The sequence below is a fragment of the Trachypithecus francoisi genome, unplaced genomic scaffold (assembly GCF_009764315.1).
Source record: "Trachypithecus francoisi isolate TF-2019V2 unplaced genomic scaffold, Tfra_2.0 Lachesis_group20, whole genome shotgun sequence".
Taxonomy (NCBI): Eukaryota; Metazoa; Chordata; class Mammalia; order Primates; family Cercopithecidae; genus Trachypithecus; species Trachypithecus francoisi.
In genome coordinates this window covers 54,719,296-54,742,663 of record NW_022681466.1, presented here as the reverse complement: position 1 = coordinate 54,742,663, position 23,368 = coordinate 54,719,296, and the positions used below count along the sequence as shown (strand labels likewise).

At 50.2% G+C, this 23,368-nt stretch overlaps 2 protein-coding genes and 1 long non-coding RNA gene across 3 annotated transcripts in view; 2 read left to right on the top strand and 1 right to left on the bottom strand.

The window, feature by feature from the left end:
* The first annotated feature begins 13,536 nt into the window (after positions 1 to 13,536).
* Positions 13,537 to 14,508, top strand: LOC117066450. The gene is made up of 3 exons (XR_004430336.1): positions 13,537 to 13,634; positions 14,200 to 14,274; positions 14,393 to 14,508. It is a non-coding gene; the product is annotated as an uncharacterized LOC117066450 (long non-coding RNA).
* ERAL1 (Era like 12S mitochondrial rRNA chaperone 1) lies at positions 14,508 to 20,337 on the bottom strand. The gene is made up of 10 exons (XM_033181858.1): positions 19,982 to 20,337; positions 18,883 to 19,010; positions 18,692 to 18,769; positions 17,309 to 17,355; positions 17,087 to 17,148; positions 16,808 to 16,920; positions 16,470 to 16,718; positions 16,181 to 16,330; positions 16,011 to 16,091; positions 14,508 to 15,138 (listed from the first exon to the last, which is right to left on the bottom strand). Exons 1-10 carry the CDS (start codon positions 20,262 to 20,264, stop codon positions 15,016 to 15,018), a joined length of 1,314 nt encoding a protein of 437 aa, XP_033037749.1. The 5' UTR covers positions 20,265 to 20,337; the 3' UTR covers positions 14,508 to 15,015.
* FAM222B (family with sequence similarity 222 member B) overlaps positions 20,250 to 23,368 on the top strand; it is a 114,968-nt gene continuing 111,849 nt past the window's right edge. The window contains exon 1 of the mRNA XM_033181852.1: positions 20,250 to 20,349. The gene's annotated coding sequence lies outside the window, so the exon portion shown is untranslated. The remainder of the gene's footprint in view (positions 20,350 to 23,368) is intronic.

The window sequence follows — 23,368 nt, the reverse complement described above, 5'->3', positions numbered from 1 at the left end:
ATCCACCTGCCTCAGCCTCCCAAAGTGCTGGGATTACAGGCATAAGCCACCATGCCTGGCCCACTACTGCTTTTTTCACTGCTTCCTGTTGACCTTCAGGAAAAGGAGTCCTCAGTGGCTGCAATGAGACCCAACGAGGAGATGGTCCAGGTTGGCCTAAGTGTCAAGGACAGTGACTTCAGCAAGCAGATGGGAGGGGCCTTGCTGAAAGAGATCTGAAGGGTGCTGGAGAGGAGGAAGGGGCAATGATGTGGGGATAGGGAGTGAGGAGAGGATGCCTTAGCACCTGTACTAACACCAGTGGACCCCCAGAATGCAGAAAGCCAGGCCTCTGTCACCAGAGCCTGGAACCAGCCTCAGGAAGAGGGAGTGGAGACTTATAGAGCCTTCCGCCTAAGCCTTCAGAGGCCTATTAAGGCCCTCTTTACCATGAACTTCCATGAACCCAGGAAGGAAAGGGCTTAGTATGCAGAATGGGCACCTGGAGCCTACAGGTGATGCTGTTTCCTACCCTGTTGTGCTCATGACACCAGACTTGGGAACTTGGTATACAGGGTACCAGGCCTGCCCATCTTCCCTGCTGTGCCAAGTCCCTAGGCCTGAAGACCCAGCACAGAGGGGGTTAAGGGCTAAGGAACACTTGCCTCTGGGTGGGTGGGAACTGTCAGCAAGGAGCCTTGTCTGGCTTGATAATCCAGGCTGCCTATCTCTTCCACAGCAGCTGTGAAGCAAACAGGTTGTCCTGGCAGGGAGGGAGGGATGTAAAGGCTTAGCTGATGGCGGGAAGGATTTGAGGCAGTGGGGACACCCAGGCTCCACTCAACAGCCACCTTTAGAACTATACCTGGAGACTGGAAAGGTCATGGCCCAAGTCTGGACTTGAGGGCCCCACTGACCCAGAGAACAGGAACTGGAAGCTGATGAACAGAGTTAGGGAGGTGTTGAAAGGAAAGTTTCCATTTCTGACTCAATATGTGTCTCAACAGAGGTGCAAGGGGTGCAAGGGGGACACACTGCACCCGCCCCTAAACAAGTTTTTTTTAAAGACAGGGTTTCACTCTGTCACCCAGGCTGAAGTGCAATGGTCCGATCACGGCTCGCTGCAGCTTCAACCTCCCAGGCTCAAGCGATCCTCCCACTTTAGCCCCATTGGAGGGAGTGAACAGGGAAAGCCCACTGCAAAGCCAGGAAGGAAGGAGCTTGGCGTCTGTTGAGCTCCTGTTGTTCATGTGTCAGGCTCTAGGTTAGAAATATCCACCTTCACTTTCTCATTTCATCTTCACCAGCATGGAAAAGAAAGCATTTGAACCCAACCCCCCCTCTTTTTTTTTTTTTTTTTTTGAGGTGGAATCTCGCTCTGTCGCCCAGGCTAGAGTGCAGTCGCTCAATCTTAGCTCACTGCAACCTCCACCTCCCTGGTTTCAAGCAATTCTCCTGCCTCAGCCTCCTCAGTAGCTGGGATTACAGGCCTGTGCCACCAAGCCCAGCTGATTTTTGTATTTTTAGTGGAGACAGGGTTTCGCCATATTGGTCAGGCTGGTCTCGAACTCCTGACCTCGTGATCTGCCCGCCTCAGCCTCCCAAAGTGCTGGGATTATAGGCGTGAACCACTGTGCCTGGCTTTTTTTTTTTTTTTTTTTTTCGAGACAGAGTTTTACTCTGTCGTCCAGGCTGGAGTGCAATGGCGCTATCTCAGCTCACTGCAACTTCTGCCTCCCAGGTTCAAGAGATTCTCCTGCCTCAGCCTCTCAAGTAGCTGGGATTATAGGCACCCACCACCACACCTGGCTAATTTTTGTATTTTTAGTAGAGACAGGGTTTCGTCATGTCGTCCAGGCTGGTCTCAAACTCCTGACATCAAGGAATCCGCCCACCTCGGCCTTCAAAGTGCTGGGATTACAGGCATGAGCCAGTGCACCTGGCCTGAACCCCATTTTACTGTTGAGGAAACCAAGACTCTAAGATCAGGTGCAGGGGCCAGAACCACTCAGCGGTAGTGTGGTGGAGCCCAGACTCCGACAAGTCAATCAGAAGCTGTGCTTATTCCCTGCTAACTTTCAGTACTCCTAAACAGGAAGCAAGAACCCTAATGCACAACCCCTGAACTGTGAAGGCTAAAGCTCTGGTTCAAGCCAAAGATGGCCTGTGATGTCAGGACAAGAGAGCTTCATGAGAAGGCTTGGCTCATAAACTGCAGGAGGTCAGAGAAAGGACACGGGATTGTTGCTGGATTGCAGCTGCCCAAGAGCACTGTGTGGAAGAGGCTTAACAAGGGATTAGATGACGAGGCACAGTGGCTCATGCCTATAATCCCAGAACTTATAGGGGCTGAGATGGGAGGTTTGCTTGAGGCCAGGAGTTTGAGACCAGGCTGGGTCACATAGTGAGAGCCCCCATCTCTATTTTTTTTTTGGTCCCTGTTGTCAGCCCAGGTTGGAGTGCAATGGCATGATCTTGGCTCACTGCAACCTCTGCCTCCCAAGTTCCAGCAATACTCTTGTCTCAGCCTCCCGAATAGTTGTGATTACAGGCACCTGCCACCACGCCCGGCTAATTTTTCTATTTTTAGTAGGGACGTGGTTTCACCATGTTGGCCAGGCTGGTCTTGAACTCCTGATCTCAAGTGATCTGCCTGCGTCGACCTCCCAAAGTGCTAGGATTATAGGCGTGAGCCACTGTGCCCGGCCTCTATCTCTATTTAAAATATATATATATTTTTTTAGGGGCACGCCTGCCCCTAAAAACACTTTTTTTAAAGACAGGGTTCCGGCCAGGTGCAGTGGCTCAAGCCTGCAATCCCAGCACTTTGGGAGGCAGAGACGGGCAGATCATGAGGTCAGGAGATCGAGATCATCCTGGTGAACATGGTGAAACCCCGTCTCTACTAAAAAAAATACAAAAAATTAGCCGGGCAAGGTGGCGGGCGCCTGTAGTCCCAGCCACTTGGGAGGCTGAGGCAGGAGAATGGCTTAAACCAGGGAGGCTTGCAGTGAGCTGAGATCCGGCCACTGCACTCCAGCCTGGGCGACAGAGCGAGACTCCGTCTCAAAAAAAAAAAAAAAAAAAGACAGGGTTTCACTCTGTCACCCAGGCTGAAGTACAATGGTGCGATCATGGCTCACTGCAGCTTCAACCTCCCAGGCTCAAGCGATCCTCCCACTTTAGCCTTCTGAGTAGCTGGAACTACAGGTACATGCCACCACACCAGGCTAATTTTTGTATTTTTTGTAGAGATGGATTTTGTCATGTTGCCGAGGCTGGTCTCCAACTCCTTGCCTCAAGCAGTCCACTTGCCTCAGCCTCCCAAAAAGCTGGATTATAGGCATAAACCACCACACCAGGTTTCTACAGAAATTTTGTTTTAAAATTACCTGGAGTCAGGCGTGGTGGCTCATGCCCGTAATCCCAGCACTTTAAAAGGAGGCTGAGGTGGGCGGATCACAAGGTCAAGAGATCGAGATCATCCTGCCCAACATGGTAAAACCCTGTCTCTAACTAAAAATACACAAATTTGGGCTGGGCGCGGTGGTTCATGCCTGTAACCCCAGCACTTTGGGAGGCTGAGGTGGGCGGATTACCTGAGGTCAGGAGCTCAAGACCAGCCTGACCAACATGGAGAAACCCCAACTCTACTAAAAATACAAAATTAGCTGGGCGTGGTGGCACCTGCCTATAATTCCAGCTACTCAGGAGGCTGAGGCAGGAGAATCACTTGAATCCGGGAGGCGGAGATTGTGGTGAGCCGAGATGGCGCCATTGCACTCCAGCCTGGGTGACAAGAGCGAAACTCCGTCTCAAAAAATAATAATAATAATAATACAAATACAAAAATTAGCTGGGTGTGGTGGCACATGCCTGTTGTCACAGCTACTTGGGAGGCTGAGGCAGGAGAATCACTTGAACCCAGGACACAGAGGTTGCAGTGAGCCGAAATTGCGCCACTGCACTCCAGCCTGGCAGAGCGAGACTCAGTCTTTTTTTTTTTATTTATTTTTTATTTTTTGAGACGGAGTCTCGCTCTGCCACCCAGGCTGGAGTGCAGTGGCCGGATCTCAGCTCACTGCAAGCTCCGCCTCCCGGGTTTACGCCATTCTCCTGCCTCAGCCTCCCGAGTAGCTGGGACTACAGGCGCCCGCCTCGTCGCCCGGCTAGTTTTTTGTATTTTTAAGTAGAGATGGGGTTTCACCGTGTTAGCCAGGATGGGCGAGACTCAGTCTTAAAAAAAAAAATGTTACCTGTACCTGGAGCCAGGCCGGGCGCGGTGGCTCACACCTGTAATCCCAGCACTTTGGGAGGCCGAGGCGGGTGGATCACGAGGTCAGGAGTTCAAGACGAGCCTGGACAAGATGGTGAAACCCCATCTCTACTAAAAATACAAAAATTAGCCAGGCATGGTGGCGGGCACCTGTAATCCCAGCTGCTTGGGAGGCTGAGACAGAAAATTGTTTGAACCCGGGAGATGGAGGTTTTAGTGAGCTGAGACTGCACCACTGCACTCCAGCCTGTGCAACAGAGCAAGACAGCCTCTCAAAAAAAAAAAAAAAAAAAAAAATTAGGTGGAGCCAGGTGCAGTGGCTCATGCCTGTAATCCCAGTACTTTGGGAGGCCAAGGTAGGCGGATCACTGGAGGTCAGAAATTTGAGACCAGCCTGGCCAACATGGTGAAACCCCGTCTCTACTAAAAATACAAAAAATAATTAGCTGGGAGTGGTGGCACATGCCTATAATCCCAGCTACTTGTGAGGCTGAGGCAGGAGAATCTCTTGAACCCAGAGGCAGAGGTTGCATTGAGCCAAGATTGTGCCACTGCACTTCAGCCTAGGTGACAGAGTGATTAAAAAAAAAAAAAAATTACCTGGGTGTGGTGGTATGTGCCTGTAGTCCCAGCTACTTGGGAGACTGAGGCAAGAGGATTGCTTGAGTCCAGGAATTCAAGGTTGCAATGTGCTGTGATTGTACCACTGCACTCCAGTCTCTGAAAAAAAAAAAAAAAAAAGAGGTCCGATGGATGAGTGGAGTCTACCTGCATAAGCAGAAACACAGAAGGAATCCTTGCATCATTCAGGGGCTTTCTTACAGGATTTCACTGAATCTTGTTTGTTGTTTCTTTGGGATGGAGTTTTACTCTGTCGCCCTAGCTGGACTACAGCGACGCAATCTCACCTCAATGCAGCCTCCGCCTTCCAGGTTTAAGTGATTCTCCTGCCTCAGCCTCCCGAGTAGCTGGGATTACAGGTGCCTACTACCACACCCAGCGACCTTTTTTGTATTTTTAGTAGAGGCGGGGTTTTGCCATGTTGACCAGGCTGGTCTCGAACTCCTAACTTCAAGGGATCCACCCGCCTTGGTCTCCCAAAGTACTGAGATTACATGTGTGAGCCACCGTGCCCAGCTAGATTTTACTGAATCTTCTGAAGGATCTTGTGAGACAGGTATTATTTTCATCCCTATAATAGATAAGGAGGCTCAGAATCACATTACTGCTGATTGGCAGAACTTAGGTTTGATTCCATTGAAATTAAAAAAGGCCTCACAAACTCACAAAATCTACCCTATTCCTAGCAGGTTTGTGCATAAAGCCAGAGTGTGAGTCTGGAGAACAAGGCTGTAGTTCTGCTCACTATGAGATTCGGGCCAAGCACTTCCTCCCTGAACCTTAGTTTCTCTATCGTGAAAATGGCATGCAGGTGTCTTTTGGAGACCGATGGACATTGACGAAGCCCCCAGGAAAGCCATTCTTAGGACCCCACTCCCTGGAAGGGCTCCAGGGGCATCTGGGTACAGTGCTCAACATGCACACTTCCTCATGGGGCTGAACGGCATAGAGAGTATAAGGGAACATATGCTTGAGCATATGTTGGACATTGTCTTGAGGGATTGGCATCTGTTCCATCTAAGGCGTTCTCTGAACACCTCCCAGGATAAATCCCAGGTGCTGGGCCAGGGAGATGGTTCAGACAAGGTGCACATTCACGGAATGGTTGGGGACAAATAAGGGAATTTGCCACAGTGTGATGAGGACAACAGTGAGACCTGCGGGGACCTGTGTCCCAAGCCTGGACCTAGAGAGGCAAGTGTCAGGGAGGCTGAAGAGAAGCTTCACAGACCAGTCAAGATGAAGTGGAGCAGGCCTCTCTGACAAACTCCTAAATCTCAAGCCCCATTGACCACATGAGGGTAAGGATTAGAACAGTTTTCCAGGCTGGGTGCAGTGGCTCACATGGGTAATCTCAGCACTTTGGAAGGCCAAGGCAGAAGGAATGCTTACTCAATTACTCTTGAGAGGCTGAGGTAGGAGGATCCCTTGAGCCCAGAAGTGAATTATGACCACACCACAGCACCACTGCACTCCAGCCTGGGCAATAGAATGAGACCCTGTCTTTTTATTTTTTATTTATTTATTTATTTTTGAGGCAGAGTTTTGCTCTGTCACCCAGGCTGGAGTGCAGTGGCGTGATCTTGGCTCACTACAAGCTCGGCATCCTGGGTTCACACCATTCTCCTGCCTCAGCCTCCCGAGTAGCTGGGACCACAGGCGTCCGCACCACTGCACCACTGCACTCCAGCCTGGGCAATAGAATGAGACCCTGTCTTTTTATTTTTTATTTATTTATTTATTTATTTATTTGTTTTGAGACGGAGTCTCGCTCTGTCGCCCAGGCTGGAGTGCAGTGGCCGGATCTCAGCTCACTGCAAGTTCCGCCTCCCGGGTTTAAGCCATTCTCCTGCCTCAGCCTCCCAAGTAGCTGGGACTACAGGCACCCGCCACCTCGCCCGGCTAGTTTTTTTTTTTTTTTTGTATTTTTTAGTAGAGACAGGGTTTCACCGTGTTAGCCAGGATGGTCTCGATCTGCTGACCTCGTGATCCACCCGTCTCGGCCTCCCAAAGTGCTGGGATTACAGGCTTGAGCCACCGCGCCAGGCCTATTTATTTATTTTTGAGGCAGAGTTTTGCTCTGTCACCCAGGCTGGAGTGCAGTGGCGTGATCTTGGCTCACTACAAGCTCCGCATCCTGGGTTCACACCATTCTCCTGCCTCAGCCTCCCGAGTAGCTGGGACCACAGGCACCCGCCACCACACCTGGCTAATTTTTTTGTATTTTTTTTTTTTTTTGGAAACGGAGTCTCGCTCTGTTACCCAGGGTGGAGTGCAGTGGCCGGATCTCAGCTCACTGCAAGCTCCGCCTCCCGGGCTTACGCTATTCTCCTGCCTTAGCCTCCCGACTAGCTGGGACTACAGGCGCCTGCCACCTCGCCCGGCTAGATTTTTATATATATATATATATATATTTTTTTTTTTTTTTTTTTTTTTTGAGACGGAGTCTCGCTCTGTCGCCCAGGCTGGAGTGCAGTGGCCGGATCTCAGCTCACTGCAAGCTCTGCCTCCGGGGTTCACGCCATTCTCCTGCCTCAGCCTCCCGAGTAGCTGGGACTACAGGCGCCCGCCACCTCGCCCGGCTAGTTTTTTGTATTTTTTAGTAGAGACGGGGTTTCACCGTGTTAGCCAGGATGGTCTCGATCTCCTGACCTCGTGATCCGCCCGTCTCGGCCTCCCAAAGTGCTGGGATTACAGGCTTGAGCCACCGCGCCCGGCCGATTTTTATATTTTTTAGTAGAGACGGGGTTTCACCGTGTTAGCCAGGATGGTCTCGATCTCCTGACCTCGTGATCTGCCCGTCTCGGCCTCCCAAAGTGCTGGGATTACAGGCTTGAGCCACCACGCCCGGCCTGTATTTTTTTAGTAGAGATGGTGTTTCACTGTGTTAGCCAGCATGGTCTTGATCTCCTGACCTCGTGATCCACCCGCCTTGGCCTCTTAAAGTGCTGGGATTACAGGAATGAGCCAACGTACCCAGCCGACCCTGTCTTTAAAAAAAAAAAAAAAAAAAAAAAAACACAGTGGCCGGGCAGGCGGATCACCTGAGGTCAGGGGTTCAAGACCAGCCTGGCCAACATGGTGAAACCCCATCTCTACTAAAAATACAAAAATTAGGGCCAGGTGCGGTAGTTCACACCTGTAATCCCAGTGCTTTGGGAGGTCAAGGCAGGCAGATCACGAGATCCAGAGATTGAGACCATCCTGGCCAACATGGTGAAACCCCGTCTCTGCTAAAAATACAAAAATTAGCTGGGCATGGTCGTGGTTGCCTGTAGTCCCAGCTACTCAGGAGGCTGAGGCCAGAGAATCGCTTGAACCCAGGAGGCGGAGGTTGCAGTGAGCCGAGATTGTGCCACTGCACTCCAGCCTGGCAACAGAGCGAGACTCCGTCTCAAAAAACAAACAAAACAAACAAAACGAAAAACCAGTTTTCTAGCTTCTCAGAATTTCTCAGAGTCCTTTGTTCCTGAATGAATTTTGCTACTGTCTGTGCTATGAGACATTGAATGAGAAGAGCATTGAATAACCATATTATTTGGCCTCCTTTTATCCTTGTATAAAACTGCTAGTGTCATGAGACATAGTAAAGCAACCAAGAGGAAAATAAGACCATCCTGGCTAACACGGTGAAACCCCGTCTCTACTAAAAAATACAAAAAAACTAGCTGGGCGAGGTGGCGGGCGCCTGTCGTCCCAGCTACTCGGGAGGCTGAGGCAGGAGAATGGCGTAAACCTCGGAGGCGGAGGTTGCAGTGAGCCAAGATCCGGCCACTGCACTCCAGCCTGGGCGACAGAGTGAGACTCCATCTCAAAAAAAAAAAAAAAAAAAAAAAAAGGAAAATAAGAGTAATTCTATCCGCTGAATTTATTATTTATTTTTTAGAAACAGGATCTCACTCAACCAGCCTCCCAGTGCTGCTGCAATCATAGCTCACTGCAGCCTCAGTCTCCCGGGGTCAAGCAATCTTCCCACCCCAGCCTCCCAAGTAGCTAGGAATACAGGCATGTGCCACCACAGCTGGCTAATTTTTTTTTTTTTTTTTTTTGAGATGGAATTTTGCTTTTGTTGCCCAGGCTGGAGTACAATGGGATAATCTCAGCTCACTGCTGCCTCCGCCTCTTGGGTTCAAGTGATTCTCCTGCCTCAGCCTCCTGAGTAGCTTGGATTACAGGCATGTGCCACCACGCCCGGCTAATTTTGTATTTTTAGTAGAGATGGGGTTTCTCCATGTTGATCAAGCTGGTCTCAAACTCCCGATCTCAGGTGATCTGCCCGCCTCGACCTCCCAAAGTGCTGGGATTACAGGTGTTGAGTCACCACACTTGGCCCACAGGTGGCTAATTTTTAAATGTTTCTGGAGAGATGAGGTCTTGCTATGTTGCCGTGGCTAGTCCGAACTCCTGGGTTCAAGTGACCCTCCTGCCTCAGCCACCTAAAGTGCTGGAATTACAGGCATGAGTCACTGCGCCCGGCCTGAATTTCTTTTTTTAATGTGTATGCTGCGTATCTCTATGTGTTATATGTCTGCATACATGTGGGCAGTGCACATGTGTGCATTTGTATGTGTGTGTTTTGCACATTATGTGTATCTGTCTGTGAGTGTCTACGGCTGCTTCCTGTTCCTCTTTGAGTCATGCATTGTTCCCCGATGCTGAGAGGTGGAGGGAACCCGCAAGCTTTGAACAATTCTCTCCTCCTCTCTGGCTTCAGTTTCTCTCCTATATAAATGGAAGACTTGAACTCCATGATTTTGAAGGACCTGTGCACATCTGACCCTCCTTAACTTCATCAATCACCATACACTTTAGGACTTCTTCCAAAAAAGACCTAAAGAACAATCAAGAGCTTAAAGCTGCAGTGGCAGGGGTTGAAGTTAGAAGGACAAAGGCCCCAGACTTGCCTCACTGGCCTCAGGAGAGACATGGAGCTCCTGGTTTGAAGCAAAAGCTGTCAGAATTTAAAAATTAGGCCTAAGGCCCTAGCTCGTGTCCTCCCACCCCTGTACTGGCCAGAGAGTCTCTGTGTGACTTGCAGAGGAGGAGAGGGATTCACATTCCAACTCCCTGTGGGGTACTGGGGAGGCAGAGAAATGGAAGAACAACTATCCAGGAAGACAGCCCTGGGCGGGAAGTGAAGTATCCTCAGCCCTGCTTTGACCGCTGCTGACTCCTGATAAACAGAAGGCTGCTGGGCCCCCACCCTGATAGCCCAGTGTCTGCTTATCAGGGCCCCCTGATTATCCCACCCAGGCCCAGGCTCTCCTCCAACCCACACCCTACTCACAGCAATCCCCACCCCTGGCCAGAGGCCACAGTCACAGGATCTCTGGCTGGTTGAGATAATCTCTCTCCTTTCCCTTCACAACCCCTAGGTTCTGCCCATACTCACCTTTGGATTTGGCCCCCAGGGACTAGGCAGAAGTCTAGGAAGTAAGTGGCATGAAGCTTGCCCTAGTGCACAAAGCCCTTGCTCTGTTGAAGGAGCTTGAGCTGTCTGTGGGGTCTCTGAATAGAGGTGGCCTCGCAGGAGAGACATAGGACAGGAAAGCGGGTCAGGGGAAGCAGGAGCGGACACAATGACAATGCCTCACCTGGCTGGGGCAGCTGGATTCATAAGTTTTGTCACTCATCTTTTTTTTTTTAAACAGAGTCTCATTCTGTCACCCAGGTTAGATGGCAGTGGTGCAGTTTTGGCTCACAGCAACTTCCGCCTCTTAGGTTTAAGTAATTCTTGTGCCTCAGCGTCCTGAGTAGTTGGGATTACTGGTGCATGCCACCATACCCAGCTAATTTTTTATATTTTTAGTAGAGATGGAGTTTTACCATGTTGGCCAGGCTGGTCTCGATCTCTTGATCTCGAATGATCCACCCACCTCAGCCTCCCAAAGTGCTAGGATTATAGGCGTGAGCCACCACACCTGGCCCTCACTCATCTTTCTGTATTTCTTTCTCTTTTTTTTTAATTTCTTTTTTTTTTTTTTTTTTTGAGATAGAGTCTCACTCTGTCACCCAGGCTGAAGTGGTACAAACATGGCTCATTGCAACCTCGACTTCCCAGGCTAGAGTGATCCTCTCACCACAGCCCACCAAGTAGCTGGGACTACAGGCACACGCCACCACAACTGGCTAATTTGTTTGTTTTGTACTTTTAGTAGAGACGGGGTCTTACTATGTTACCCAGGCTGGTCTTGAACTCCTGGGCTCAAGCGATCTGCCCCCATCAACCTCTCAAAGTTCTGGGATTACAGTCATGAGCCACCGTGCCTGGGTTCTCACTCATATTTCTGACTTGACTCTTACAACTTGGCAAGATGTATATAACCACCAAAGCTCAGAGAAGTGTAATTTGTCCCCAGTCACACAGCCTGTGAGACAGAAGAAAGAAGTAAAGAAGGAAACTGACATTTGTTTCATATGTGTTAGGACCTGATCTGGGAGCTTGAGATGAGTGCTCATATCACCTTCTTTATCACTGTATAAGGTAGGTATTGACAGCTGCCATTTTAAATTTGAGGAAACTGAGGGTGGGAACACTTGGTCCAAAGTCACAGAGCTGGATGCAGCAGAGCTGAGACTGTCACTTGGGACCTGTCACCTCTTGATCTGGGTTCTCGCAATGGTCCCAGGTGGCTTTCAAGAATATTCCATGGGCTTTCAGATGATCAAGGACAGGCCTTGTGGGGGTCCCTGAGTGAATGGGGTGAGGTGGGAATGAACTTGTTTGAACTCCTTCTGTTGACTGGCACCCGCAGCTGATCCCCTAGATCTGGCAACTCTGTGAACTGGGGACTATTGTTATTCCTATTTACAAATAAGAACAGCGAGGGTCACAGAGAGAAAATGGCATACCTGAGAGAGCCACAGCTTTGTCCATCTGCCTCCTCAGGCCAAGGTCTCTCTCCTTCCCTACATTACATTAGGCTCAGCTTGATGTAGGCTGGAACATTTATTTAGTCGCTAATTATGTGATAGAAGTACATCAGTGAGCCGGGTGCGGTGGCTCACGCCTGTAATGCCAGCACTTTGGGAGGCTGAGGCGGGTGGATCGCCTGAGCTCAGGAGTTCGACACCAGCCTGGGCAACACGGTGAAACCCTCTCTCTACTAAAAATACAAAAAATTAGCAGGGCATGGCAGCGAGTGCCTGTAGTCCCAGCTACTCAGGAGGCTGAGGCAGGAGAATCACTTGAACCTGGGAGGTGAAGGTTGCAGTGAGCCGAGATTGCGCTACTGTACTCCAACCTGGGCGACAGAGCAAGACTCTGGCTCAAAAAAACCAATCAACCAAACAAACGCAGAAGTACATCAGTGAATAAACAAGGCCCTCATGATTATTTACTTAATGTGAATAATCACACAAATAAATAAGCCCCTATCAGGGGGACTTAAATAGTCTGGGAAGACTTCCCTGCAGAAGTAACACTTAGAGATGTGAAGAGGGAGGCTGTGGCTTGTGCCTGTAATCCCAGCACTCTGGGAGGCCATGTGGGCGGATCAGTTGAACCCAGGAGTTTGAGAGCAGCCCAAGCAACATGGTAAAACTCCGTCTCCACTAAAAATACAAAAATTAGCCAGGTGTGGTGGTGCATGCCTGTAGTCCCAGCTACTTGGGAGGCTGAGGTGGGAGGATCACCTGAGCCCGGGGGGTCTGCAGTGAGCCGTGATCACACAACTGCATTCCAACCTGGGTGACAGAGTTAAATTGTCTCAAAAAAAGGAAGAAAAAAAAAAAAAGCTCTGAAGAGGGGCTAGGAGCTGACTAGACAAGAAAGGAGGGAAGACCATGCTAAGCAGAGGGTTACATGTGCCAGCGTGCTGTGGCCTCAGGAAATAGAACATCTCCACAGGACCCAGAAAAGATTGGGTCTCTTCTCCCACTTCCATCCTGCTCTAGTCTGCCCCTGCAGAGGAAGGGTATAACTGCCTTCCAGCACACAGACCAGATCGTCTAGGTTAGGGAAGAGGGAAGGGTGTGGCCCCCAGAATGGGGATCCTAAACAGTGGAGGCCCTGCTTTGAGGTGCCTCTCCCTTACCCTAGAGGCAAAGAACCAAACAGTGTTAGGCTCTCACTGGACGTGCTTTGAGCTTTGAAGAGCAGACCCACAAGAGCTGGGGATTCAGCTGCTCTCAAATCTCCTAGCAGAGCAACCTCCAAGAGGACCTTGCCAGGGCAGTGCTAGGCAAAGTCTCTCTGCCTGCCTAGGTCTGGCCTCCTTGGGCTCATCATAAACATAGGGACAGGGGCTGGGAATAGAAATTTAGGCTAACGGGTAGTGTGAGCTCGGCCGCCAGACAGATGCTGGAGATCCAGCTGCCAGGACCCTTCCTGCCCTATATAGAGAGATTCAACTAACATTGCCCACCACCACTGCAAAACAAAAAAAGCAAAAACGAAAAACCTTCCACCAGGGATCTGACCAGCAATTAAATGCTGATGGATGGGATGAAGCTGTTCTTTCTCATTCCCAGTCCAGCAGAGATGACGAGCTTCTTGGAGATGGGAGTGAAGGGTGGACCTCAGGGTTAATGTGGTCCATGAGAGAGTTGTGAAAAAAGGCCTTCTAGGGAGAGGGGCCATGACCCTTGTTTCATGGACTCTAGCAGGGCAAGGGTTAACAGGCAGGGCCAGGAGAAGTGCCCCACCCAGAGGAGGGACCAGTATGTTAAAAGGCAAGCAGCTCAAGGAAGAGGAAGGGACAGATCCTCCCTGCATCCAAAGGCCTCCTCAGTCCTCAGTCTGCAGCTCCAGCTCCAGGTAAGTGCACCTTCTCCGGGTCTGTCTGCCTGTCTGCTTGTTGGTCTGACCAAAGGGAACCTTCTGCATCATTATGCCATCTCTAGCTTGTTTTAACACTGGCCCTGGGTCCCTATGAGATCTCAACAGACCCTAGCTCCAGTCCCCTTCCCATAACCCACCTGGGCTGTGCCTGACCACAGAATCAAGGAGATGCTGGCCTGGGAGGGAGCTGTAGAGCAGGGAGCAGGGAGCTGTGTGTGTCCAGCCCTGACCTGTCCTGCTCTGCCCCCAGCCCCTGACAGTACTTTTCAAGCCATGCTTCCTGTACCCCCAGTGGGGCCCTGGCTGGGATATCATCATATACTGTAAGTTTGTGATGAGACACTACAGTATAGATGATGTACTAGTCCGGGCACCCCCAGTTCTGGAGCCTGACAAGGAAGACAGGAGAGATGCTGCAAGCCCAAGAAGCTCTCCGCTCAGCCTGTCACAGCCTACTGACTGCCAGGGCACTTGGGAATGGCAAGGAAACCGTTACCATTACTGAGTTTAGTAATGGTAAGGGTTCTCTTGCTATACCCAGAAAACGTGCCAGGAAGAGAATTCAGGACCCTGGAGCAGACTACTGGAAGGGAGACTCCAGCTCAAACAAGGCGGAGTGAGGGCATGGGATGGCGGGTGGGGGAGGGAATAGATACATTTTCTCTTTCCTGTTGTAAAGAAATAAAGATGAGGCCAGGCACAGTGGCTTACACCTGTAATCCCACCACTTTCAGAGGCCAAGGCAGGAGGATTTCTTGAGCCCAGGAGTTTGAGACCAGCCTAGACAACATAGTGAGACTCAGTCCCTAATATTAAAAAATAAAAATAAATAAATAAAAGGAATAAAGATGAGAACCAGAATGCCTGTCTTTTATTAGTATCCAAGACTGGGGAGAGGGATGGGGTGGGAGAGATCAAGAATTGGGGAGCAGATGGGAGGCGCTACCTCATTCAGGAGACATGAGTTCTTATCCAAGTTCAAGGTGAAGGAAATGAGGGCGTGAAGAGAAATCTCCCTACCAGTAACAGCGACTCAGGGAGAAACTCTGGGCCCATAGCTAGCTGGAGGTAGGGTGATATTGCTCCCACCAATGAGCCATCGTCTTAGCTACACCTTTGTAGCTGTGGTCCCGGGCAGAGGAACCACCTGGAAAATGAGCTAAGGCCAGTTCCTTCTTCCAACAGGAGACACAGCTGGGCAGGGACTATGCAGACTCAGCAGGGCCAGGCCAGCTAGCAGCCAGTCAGTGTTCATGTCTCTCACCAGTCCCTAGAGGGTCCCTAGCCAAGGACAGATCTGGTCAGTTCCTGCCAGCAGCTTGAGCTGGAACGTCCTGGGAGGGTCAGTAGAGGGTGGTCACTTGAGGAGCTTCACAGAGAGGTGGATGTCAACATCACAGAGGAAGATGTTCATGAGGTCGCGGCCTGCCTCCTGTGCTATCTGGGAGATCACATGGCCCTTCGGACCAATCAGCAGTTTCTGAGGGTATATGAAAGAGAAGGAAGACAGGAATGATGGCACATGCCTGTAGTCCCAGCTATTCGGGGGGCTGAGGTGAGAGGATCCTTTGAGCACAGGAGTTTGAGTTCAGCCTGGGTAAAAGTGCAACCCCTCTTTAAAAAAAAGAGAGGGTGGCCAGGTGTGGTGGCTCATGCCTGTAATCCCAGCACTTTGGGAGGTTGAGGCAGGCAGATGACCTGAGGTCAGGAGTTGGAAACCAGCCTGGTCAACATGGTGAAACCCTGTCTCTACAAAAAATTAGCTGGGCATGGTGGCGGGCACCTGTAATCTTAGCTACTCGGGAAGCTGAAGCAGGAGAATCATTTGAACCCGAGAGGCAGAAGTTGCAGTGAGCTGAGATTGCGCCCCTGCACCCCAGCCTGAGCGACAGAGCAAGACCCTGGCTCAAAGAGATTAAAAAACTAAAAAAGGAGAGGGTTAGGTGCAGTGGCTCACGCCTATTATTCCCAGCACTTTCGGAGGCTAAGGTGGGTGGACTGCTTGAGCCCAGGAGTTTGAGACCAGTCTGGGCAACAGAGTGAAACCCCTTCTCTACAAAACATTTCTTTTTTTTTTTTTTTTTTGAGACGGAGTCTCGCTCTGTCACCCAGGCTGGAGTGCAGTGGCCAGATCTCAGCTCACTGCAAGCTCCGCCTCCCGGGTTCACGCCATTCTCCTGCCTCAGCCTCCCGAGTAGCTGGGACTACAGGCGCCACCACCTCGCCCGGCTAGTTTTTTGTATTTTTGGTAGAGACGGGGTTTCACCGTGTTAGCCAGGATGGTCTCGATCTCCTGACCTTGTGATCCGCCCGTCTCGGCCTCCCTAGTCAAACATGCCTAGTCTCACTTACCATATAAGATTCTTTGGGCACCAGAAGCTTCTGTTGGATAACTAGCTCCCCACCTGGTCCTTCCTCCCATACTGCCGTCTTCTGTACAGGGAGACAAAAGATTAGTCAGTCATACTCCTGGGTAAAGGTGTGTGTCTGGTAGAGAGCCCCCAGAACCCTTCACTCTGTACCTGCTGTACATTGTAAGGCACCTCCTGAGGCAGGTGCTCTAGGAGCTTCTCTCGGATAATGTTGGCGCAGATCTCTTCTGGTGTCTGGCTAGTGAGGACTGCACTGTGGTACTCCCAGGGCCCTGGCTGGGCCTGTGTCAGGAGGTATTGCTGTGGGAACAGAGGGAATAGATGGGCATCTTAATCCCAAGCAGGACTTTTCTCTTCATTTTTGCTTCCAGGAGGAACTTTGAGGGCTGTCTTCATATGGTAGAAACCAAGGGCCAGGCTATGGCCAAGACTAACTGACCTTTAGTGTTTTCACATCCTCCTGGCTTAGGGCTGACAACATGAAGATCTCCTTGAAGTGGGGCCAGCCAATCCTCTGAGGGTTTCCCACAGAGAGTGTGTTTGGGTCCTTAACTGCTGGGCTGGGGCAACGGGTACCAGGGTGTGAGCGGAAGGCCTGCCTCATCTCGAGCTTTTTGCCGTTGACCACACCTTCAGTGAGGGCTGCCGTGAGCTCCAGGAGAACTGACTTCCGCTTCAGACAATCTACCTGGACATGGGGGATGGGCAAAGGGTGTGTGGTCAGATATAGGGGACTTGGAGGGAAGTAGACCCCTTCCTCGGGTGGGTAGTGCTCACCTTGTTCATGACCAGGACACTAGGGATCTGGGAGAACTTGGTCAAGCACCTGAGCAACTGAGGGCTGAGCTGGTTCCGTGTCCACTTGTCTGAGACATCCACAAGAACCACAACTGGAAGATGGCAAGGCAAGAAGAAGGAAAAGGAAATGGCCACTGTTCCTCCTGCCCTGACAAAAACTTACATGGTATGAGCTTGGCTTTCGCCCCACAAACTACCAAGGAATGAAAGGCCATGACCCCTGTAAACTGGGCTTAAGGTTCCCATCCTGAACCTAACCAAGATCAGCAGATTCCATGCTCTTCCATGGATCTTCCAACAAAGAGAGCTCCAGGTGGTGCCTGAGGGACAGACATTCATCAGTCAGGAAGGGTCTTATGACTCAGGCATTTCTGATGAGGGATGTTGTATGGGAAAGGGGTTTTCCAGCCCCTATAATGGAATCTCCCCACCCTGTTTCCGTACCTCCCCCCATATCCACCCCAATTCCACCACCATTACCTCTTCTGTTTACCAGGACTGATAATGCCAGGTGTGTCAAGTAGAATCTAAAATCAGGAAAGTGAGATACCCAGACCCCAGGAGAAAAGATTATGACTGGGAAGTGAGAGAGAGGCTACCTGTGATGTCAGGAGCCTGCCCTCCCTCCTCAGTCAAGCTATTATTGACTTTAGGTTTATTTTTTGTTGTTTTTTTTTTTTGAGACAGAGTCTCACTCTGTCGCCCAGGCTGGAGTGCAGTGGTACCATCTTGGCTCACTGCAACCTCTGCCTCCCAGGTTCAAGCAATTCTCCTGCCTCAACCTCCTGAGTAGCTGGGATTACAGGTGTGCTCCACCGCACCTGGCTAATTTTTGTATTTTTTTAGTAGAGACAGGGTTTCACCATGTTGGCCAGGCTGGTCTCGAACTCCTGATTTCAAGTGATCCACCGACTTTGGCCTCCCACAGTGCTGGGATATGTGCACTGCACCCAGGCTGACCTTAGGTTTTTACCATTCTGCTTTGATGGGATCTTGGAGAAAGACGATGACTGTGAATATAAGGAAGATTAGGAAGCAGTAAAAGAGAATGAAATCAGCTGGGCGTGGTGGCTCATGCTCATAATCCCAGCACTTTGGGAGGCTGAGGTGGGCGGATCACCTGAGGTCAGGAGTTTGAGACCAGACTGGCCAACATGGTGAAACCCCATCTCTACCAAAAACACAAAATTAGCTGGGCGTGGTGGCACATGCCTGTAGTCCCAGCTACTCGGGAGGCTGAGGCAGGAGAACTACTTAAACCTGGGAGGCAGAGGTTGTGGTGAGCTGAGATTGTGCCACTGAACTCCAGCCTGGGCAACAAGAGTGAAACTCCATCTCAAAAAAAAAAAGAGAGAATGAAATATTTCTGACTAGATGCCAGGGGAGGGCAAGGTAGAGACAGAACTGTACCATGCCTAAAGGAAGAGGAAACCCCCTCTCCTGGCCGGGCATGGTGGCTCACGACTGTAATTCCAGCACTTTGGGAGGCCGAGGCAGGCTGATCACGAGGTCAGGACATCAAGACCATCCTGGCTAACATGGTGAGACACCGTTTCTACTAAAAATACAAAAAATTAGCCAGGTATGGTGGCGGGCGCTTGTAGTCCCAGCTACTTGGGAAGCTGAGGCAGGAGAATGGTGTGAACCCAGGAGGTGGAGCTTGCAGTGAGCCAACATAGAGTCACTGGACTCCAGTCTGGGTGACAGAGCGAGACTCCATCTCCAAAAAAAAAAAAAAAAAAGAAAACCCCTTTCCTCAGATAAATGAATGTAACCATCATTTTCTTCAAGGCTGATGGTAAGGGAGACCCTCTTAGCTTCACCCTCTGTCCTGTTTCAAGGACTCCCTTTGTAGGTACCCACCACCTGGGTTTCCTTCTCTGTGATGACCCCCAGAGCTTGGCAGCGAGTGGTATGCACCTTCTTGGAAACAGGGAACACCTGCCATGAACAAAGGAGTCTCAGTGAGGTCCCAGATCCCTTCAAGACCATCCCTGAAGGCATGGCAAGAAGTAAAAGATGTAAAGGGTAGGATGGTCAAGGGTGTAGCATACCTTTCGGCCCAGGAGCTGGTTGGAGAGTGTTGACTTCCCTGCATTCGGGGCTCCCAGGAGGACCACTCGTAGGACCCGGGGATTCTCAGGCATATCAGGGTGATGGACCAAGAGGAGATCCTGCTCATCTATGTGCAAGTGGGAAGAGGCGTGAGACCAGTGGAATCTGGATTTCCTGTCAGGTGCTTGTTCCTGCCCGCCCACAAAGGGAGCAGGGATACAAAATTAGTGCACCAGGTTGAAGGCACCTAGGCCTGACTTTGAGACTTTGGCCCTTAATTTACATTAGTTTATAAAGTAACTCTCTGAGCCCTTTAGTTTTCTCATATGTAAAATCTAGTTGATATTAACGGTACCTACTTATCAGCTTATAACTTTTTTTGATGACTAGCAATTGTGTAAAACAACTCAGCACAATGCCTGGCACTTAATACTCAATTACTGCATGCAATTATAATGTGTAGCTGTGCCTGAGAAGTGTACGTACATTTAAGCAAGCTGGACTACACAAAGCCAGATAATTCCTCAGCTCTCATTCTCTCACGCTACTAAGGGTGCTATGAAGGCTCTGCAAGCTTTCCCAGTCTTTTTTTTTTTTTTTTCTGAAGGAGGGATGGGAGGCAGGGCTAGGGGTCAAGAAGGAGAGGGCCCAGTCTTTTTATATTATCTCCTTATGACACCATTTTGCAATCACCAGTTTGTGTCCAGTCTCCAATACCGGACTCTGTTTGAAGAATAAAGTGTGCTATTTTCCAGGTGCAACTGTGTCTTGACAAGTAGATGAAGCCCAACATGCATTTATTGGATCAAATTTGCTTCCCATGTCAGGGTGCAGAGCCATAGTTCTGCTTTGTCTGTGGCCCTTCAATCTCATGTGGCCCTTCAATCTCATGCTCTTTAGTGAGCGCCTCTGGTTGTGACCAGATCGTTTCCTTCTCCCACTCAAACTGTTATTTCTCTCCCGTGAGATTTTTCACTGCTCATCCCTGTCAGGGCCTCAACATCGTTTTCTATAAAATAGAATCAAAGACAATATCCCCAGAAACCTTTCAGTGCTAAAAACGTGACAGTTCCGGGCAAACCTATCAGGGCTCTTTACCTCTGTGCATGGACACCGCGGGGACGCAAGAAGTCACCGAACTGTCGGGCTGAGAGAATCCGAGGAAGTGGTCCAGGGCAGAGCCCTGGCCGTAATTCCGAGAAGCTGAGGCTAAGCGGAGACCAGAGAAAGCGGACCCCGCAACGCAGGACACGCACCTCCGTTGGAAGCCTAAGGGTGAGGAAAAAGGGATCACCCGCTCCCTCGCGACATGAGGGCCCACCTGCCAGACCCTTAACACCGCTTGAACAAGCCCAGCCCCGCGCCAGCTGGGGGCAGCCATTACAGCCGCAAGGCACTCCGGGAACTGACCAGGAGCGTTCCTACGATTGAACGGAGCGGCTGACGAACCAGCGAGTAGGAGAGAGGTAGGTCGGCCCAAATGGAAAGCCGAGACACAGGGGATGTGGGCGGGAGGAGGAACCGCTCTGGAGACTGGTCGAGGCAAAGGAAGTGGGGAAATGTGTATTTAGAGTCTGTGCAAGCATGGAAGCATGGTGGTAGTTTTGGACTCCCGTACACAACGTATTTTTTTCTTCTGTCAAAGTTTTGTAAAAGGCCCTCCTGGCCACGTCTCCTAAACTACATTTCCCATGAGGCCAAATAGCAGAACTCGTCCTTCCATCGAGGGAGGAATGGTTTTGGGACGGGGAGGGGGCACTGTACCCCCTGTCCCCATAAGGGTTTTGTTGTTGTTTGTTCCTAGTCCTTTTCATCCTTTGGCCTGCAGGATCCTCTCCTAGCCTTACTTTGCCTTGCCCTAGAGGTCAGCGGTGGCCCTGGGCTATCAGCACCTTTGCTTTATACTAGGCTCCTGGAAGGAGTGGTCGTTGGGTCGGTGTTTGGGATGAAGAGCAGGTGTGCATTTCCCTCCTGTAAGCTTCGGCTACTGTCTCCTATCTGAGGTCATTCCTTTATGGAGAAAAAACAAAGGGTTTGCAAAGGAGGAAGAAGCAGCTTAACCACCTGAGCTCTCCTAGACCGTTCTAGCAGCTGGAGAAACTCCATTTACCTTGGTCTGTTTGAGGCCTTGAGCCCTCTTCATCCTTTGTAGCCTCTAAATCAAACACTTGAAACAGAGATACACCTTGGTAGAGGGGAGTTTAGGAAAGAAGGTTCTTAGAGTCAGTGCTCATTCTGTCGCCCAGGCTGGAGTGCAGTGGCATGATCATAGCTCACTGGAACCTGAAACTCTTGGGTTCAAGCCATCTTCCAGTTTCAGCCCTCTTGAGTGGCCAGGACTACAGGCACATGCTAACATGCCTGACTATGGAGGAAGATGTATAAAGCATCTACTAGCAAGCTCTGTCCCGTGCTGGGGATACATCAGTGAACAAAATAGACAGAAATCTCTATCACGGGACTTCGGGGACCTCATCTCTAAAATAACAAAAATAACAAAAATATGACACAATACAGTATAACAACTATTTATATAGCACTTACATTGTATTAGATATTATAAGTAATCTAGAGATGACTTAAAGTCATCTCTTACTACAAGAGAATCAGCAGATTTTGGTATCCATAGGATGGGAGGGTGGAAATTATGGTATCTAAATTCCCTGGGAAGACATGACTGTATATTCTGGCTATCCTCAATTTCTCTCCTCCCCTTCTCTCTTTTATTTTATTTTTTTTTTGAGACAGGGTCTTGCTCTGTCGCCCAGACTGGAGTGCAGTGGTGCAATCATGGCTCAAGCATTCCTCCCACCTCAACCCCACTAGTAGCTGTGACTATAGACCTGCTGCCACCATGCCTAGTAATTCCTTTTTTTTTTTTGAGATGGAGTTTCGCTCTTGTTACCCAATCTGCAGTGCAATGGCACGATCTTGGCTCACTGCAACCTCCACCTCCCGGGTTCAAGTGATTTTCCTGCCTCAGCCTCCTGAGTAGCTGGGATCACAGGCATGCACCACCATGCCTGGCTAATTTTGTATTTTCAGTAGAGACGGGGTTTCTCCACGTTGGTTAGGCTGGTCTCGAACTCCCAACCTCAGGTGATCCACCCACCTTGGCCTCCCAAAATTACAATTTTGTGTCAGATTACAGGTGTCAGATACCACGCCCAGCGCTAATTTTTAAATCTTTTGCAGAGACAGATTCTCACTATGTTGCCCAGGCTAGTCACGAACTCCTGGCCTCAAGTGATCCTCGGCCTCGGCCTCCCCGAGTGCTGAGTTTACAGGCATGAGACACCATGCCTGGCCTTTCCCCAGATATTTTTGTTCTTCAGTTGGTTGAATTCCTGGATGCTAAACCCTTGGATATTGAGGACCAATACTGAACAGGAGAGGGCTGTGGGGTTAGTAGAGGATTTTCTTTTCTTTTTTAAGATGAAACTTTTATTTTTTTTGAGATGGAATCTGGCTCCCCTAGGCTAGAGTGCAATGGTTGAATCTCACTGCAACCTCTGCCTCCCAGACTCAAGCAATCCTCCCTCTTCAACCTCCCAAGTAGCTGGGACTATAGACGCGGGCCACCACACCCGGCTAATTTTTTGGTAATTTTTTTGTGCAGATGGGGTTTCACCATGTAGCCCAGGTTGGTCTTTAACTCCACCTACTCCACCTCCCAAAGTGCTGAGATTACAGGCGTGAGTCACTGTACCTGGCCTGAACATTTTTTTTTTTTCTTTTTTGAGACAGAGTCTTGCTCTGTTGCCCAGGCTGGAGTGCAGTGGCACCATCTCGGCTTACTGCAAGTTCTGCCTCCCTGGTTCATGCCATTCTCCTGTCTCAGCCTCCCAAGTAGCTGAGACTACAGGTGCCCACCACCATGCCCGGCTAATTTTTTTGTATTTTTAGTAGAGAGGGTGTTTCACTGTGTCAGCCAGGATGGTCTCGATCTCATGACCTCATGATCCGCCCACCTTAGCCTCCCAAAGTGCTGGGATTACAGGCATGAGCCACTGCACTGGGCCACATTGTTTTTTTAATTAAAAAAAAAATTTGTTTTGAGACACAATCTCACTCTGTTGTCTGGGCTAGAGTATAGTGGTGCAATTTTGGCGCACTGCAACCTCCACCTCCTGGGCTCAGGTGATTCCCCTGTCTTAGCCTCCCAGGTAGCTGGGACTACAGATGTGCACGACCACGCCCAGCTAATTTCTGTTTTTGATCTTTTTTTTGAGCCGGAGTCTTGCTCATCGCCCAGGTTGGAGTGCAGTGGTGCTATCTCGGCTCACTGCAACCTCCACCTCCCTGGTTCAAGTGATTCTCCTGGCTCAGCCTCCCGAGTAGCTGGGATTACAGGTCCCCGCCACCACACCGGCTAATTTTTGTATTTTTAGTAGAGACAGGGTTTCACCATGTTGGCTAGGCTGGTCTCGAACTCCTGACCTCATGATCCGCCTGCCTCAGCCTCCCAAAGTGCTGGGTTTACAG

Coding starts and splice junctions, on each gene's coding strand:
- ERAL1 (XM_033181858.1), bottom strand. CDS start 20,264: ATGGCTGCCCCCAGCTGGCGCGGGGCTGGGCTTGTTCAAGCGGTGTTA. Junction 16,719..16,807: donor GTGTCCTGGTCATGAACAAG/GTGAGCACTACC, acceptor CCCCATGTCCAG/GTAGATTGTCTGAAGCGGAA. Junction 16,092..16,180: donor TGCCTTACAATGTACAGCAG/GTACAGAGTGAA, acceptor CTCCCTGTACAG/AAGACGGCAGTATGGGAGGA.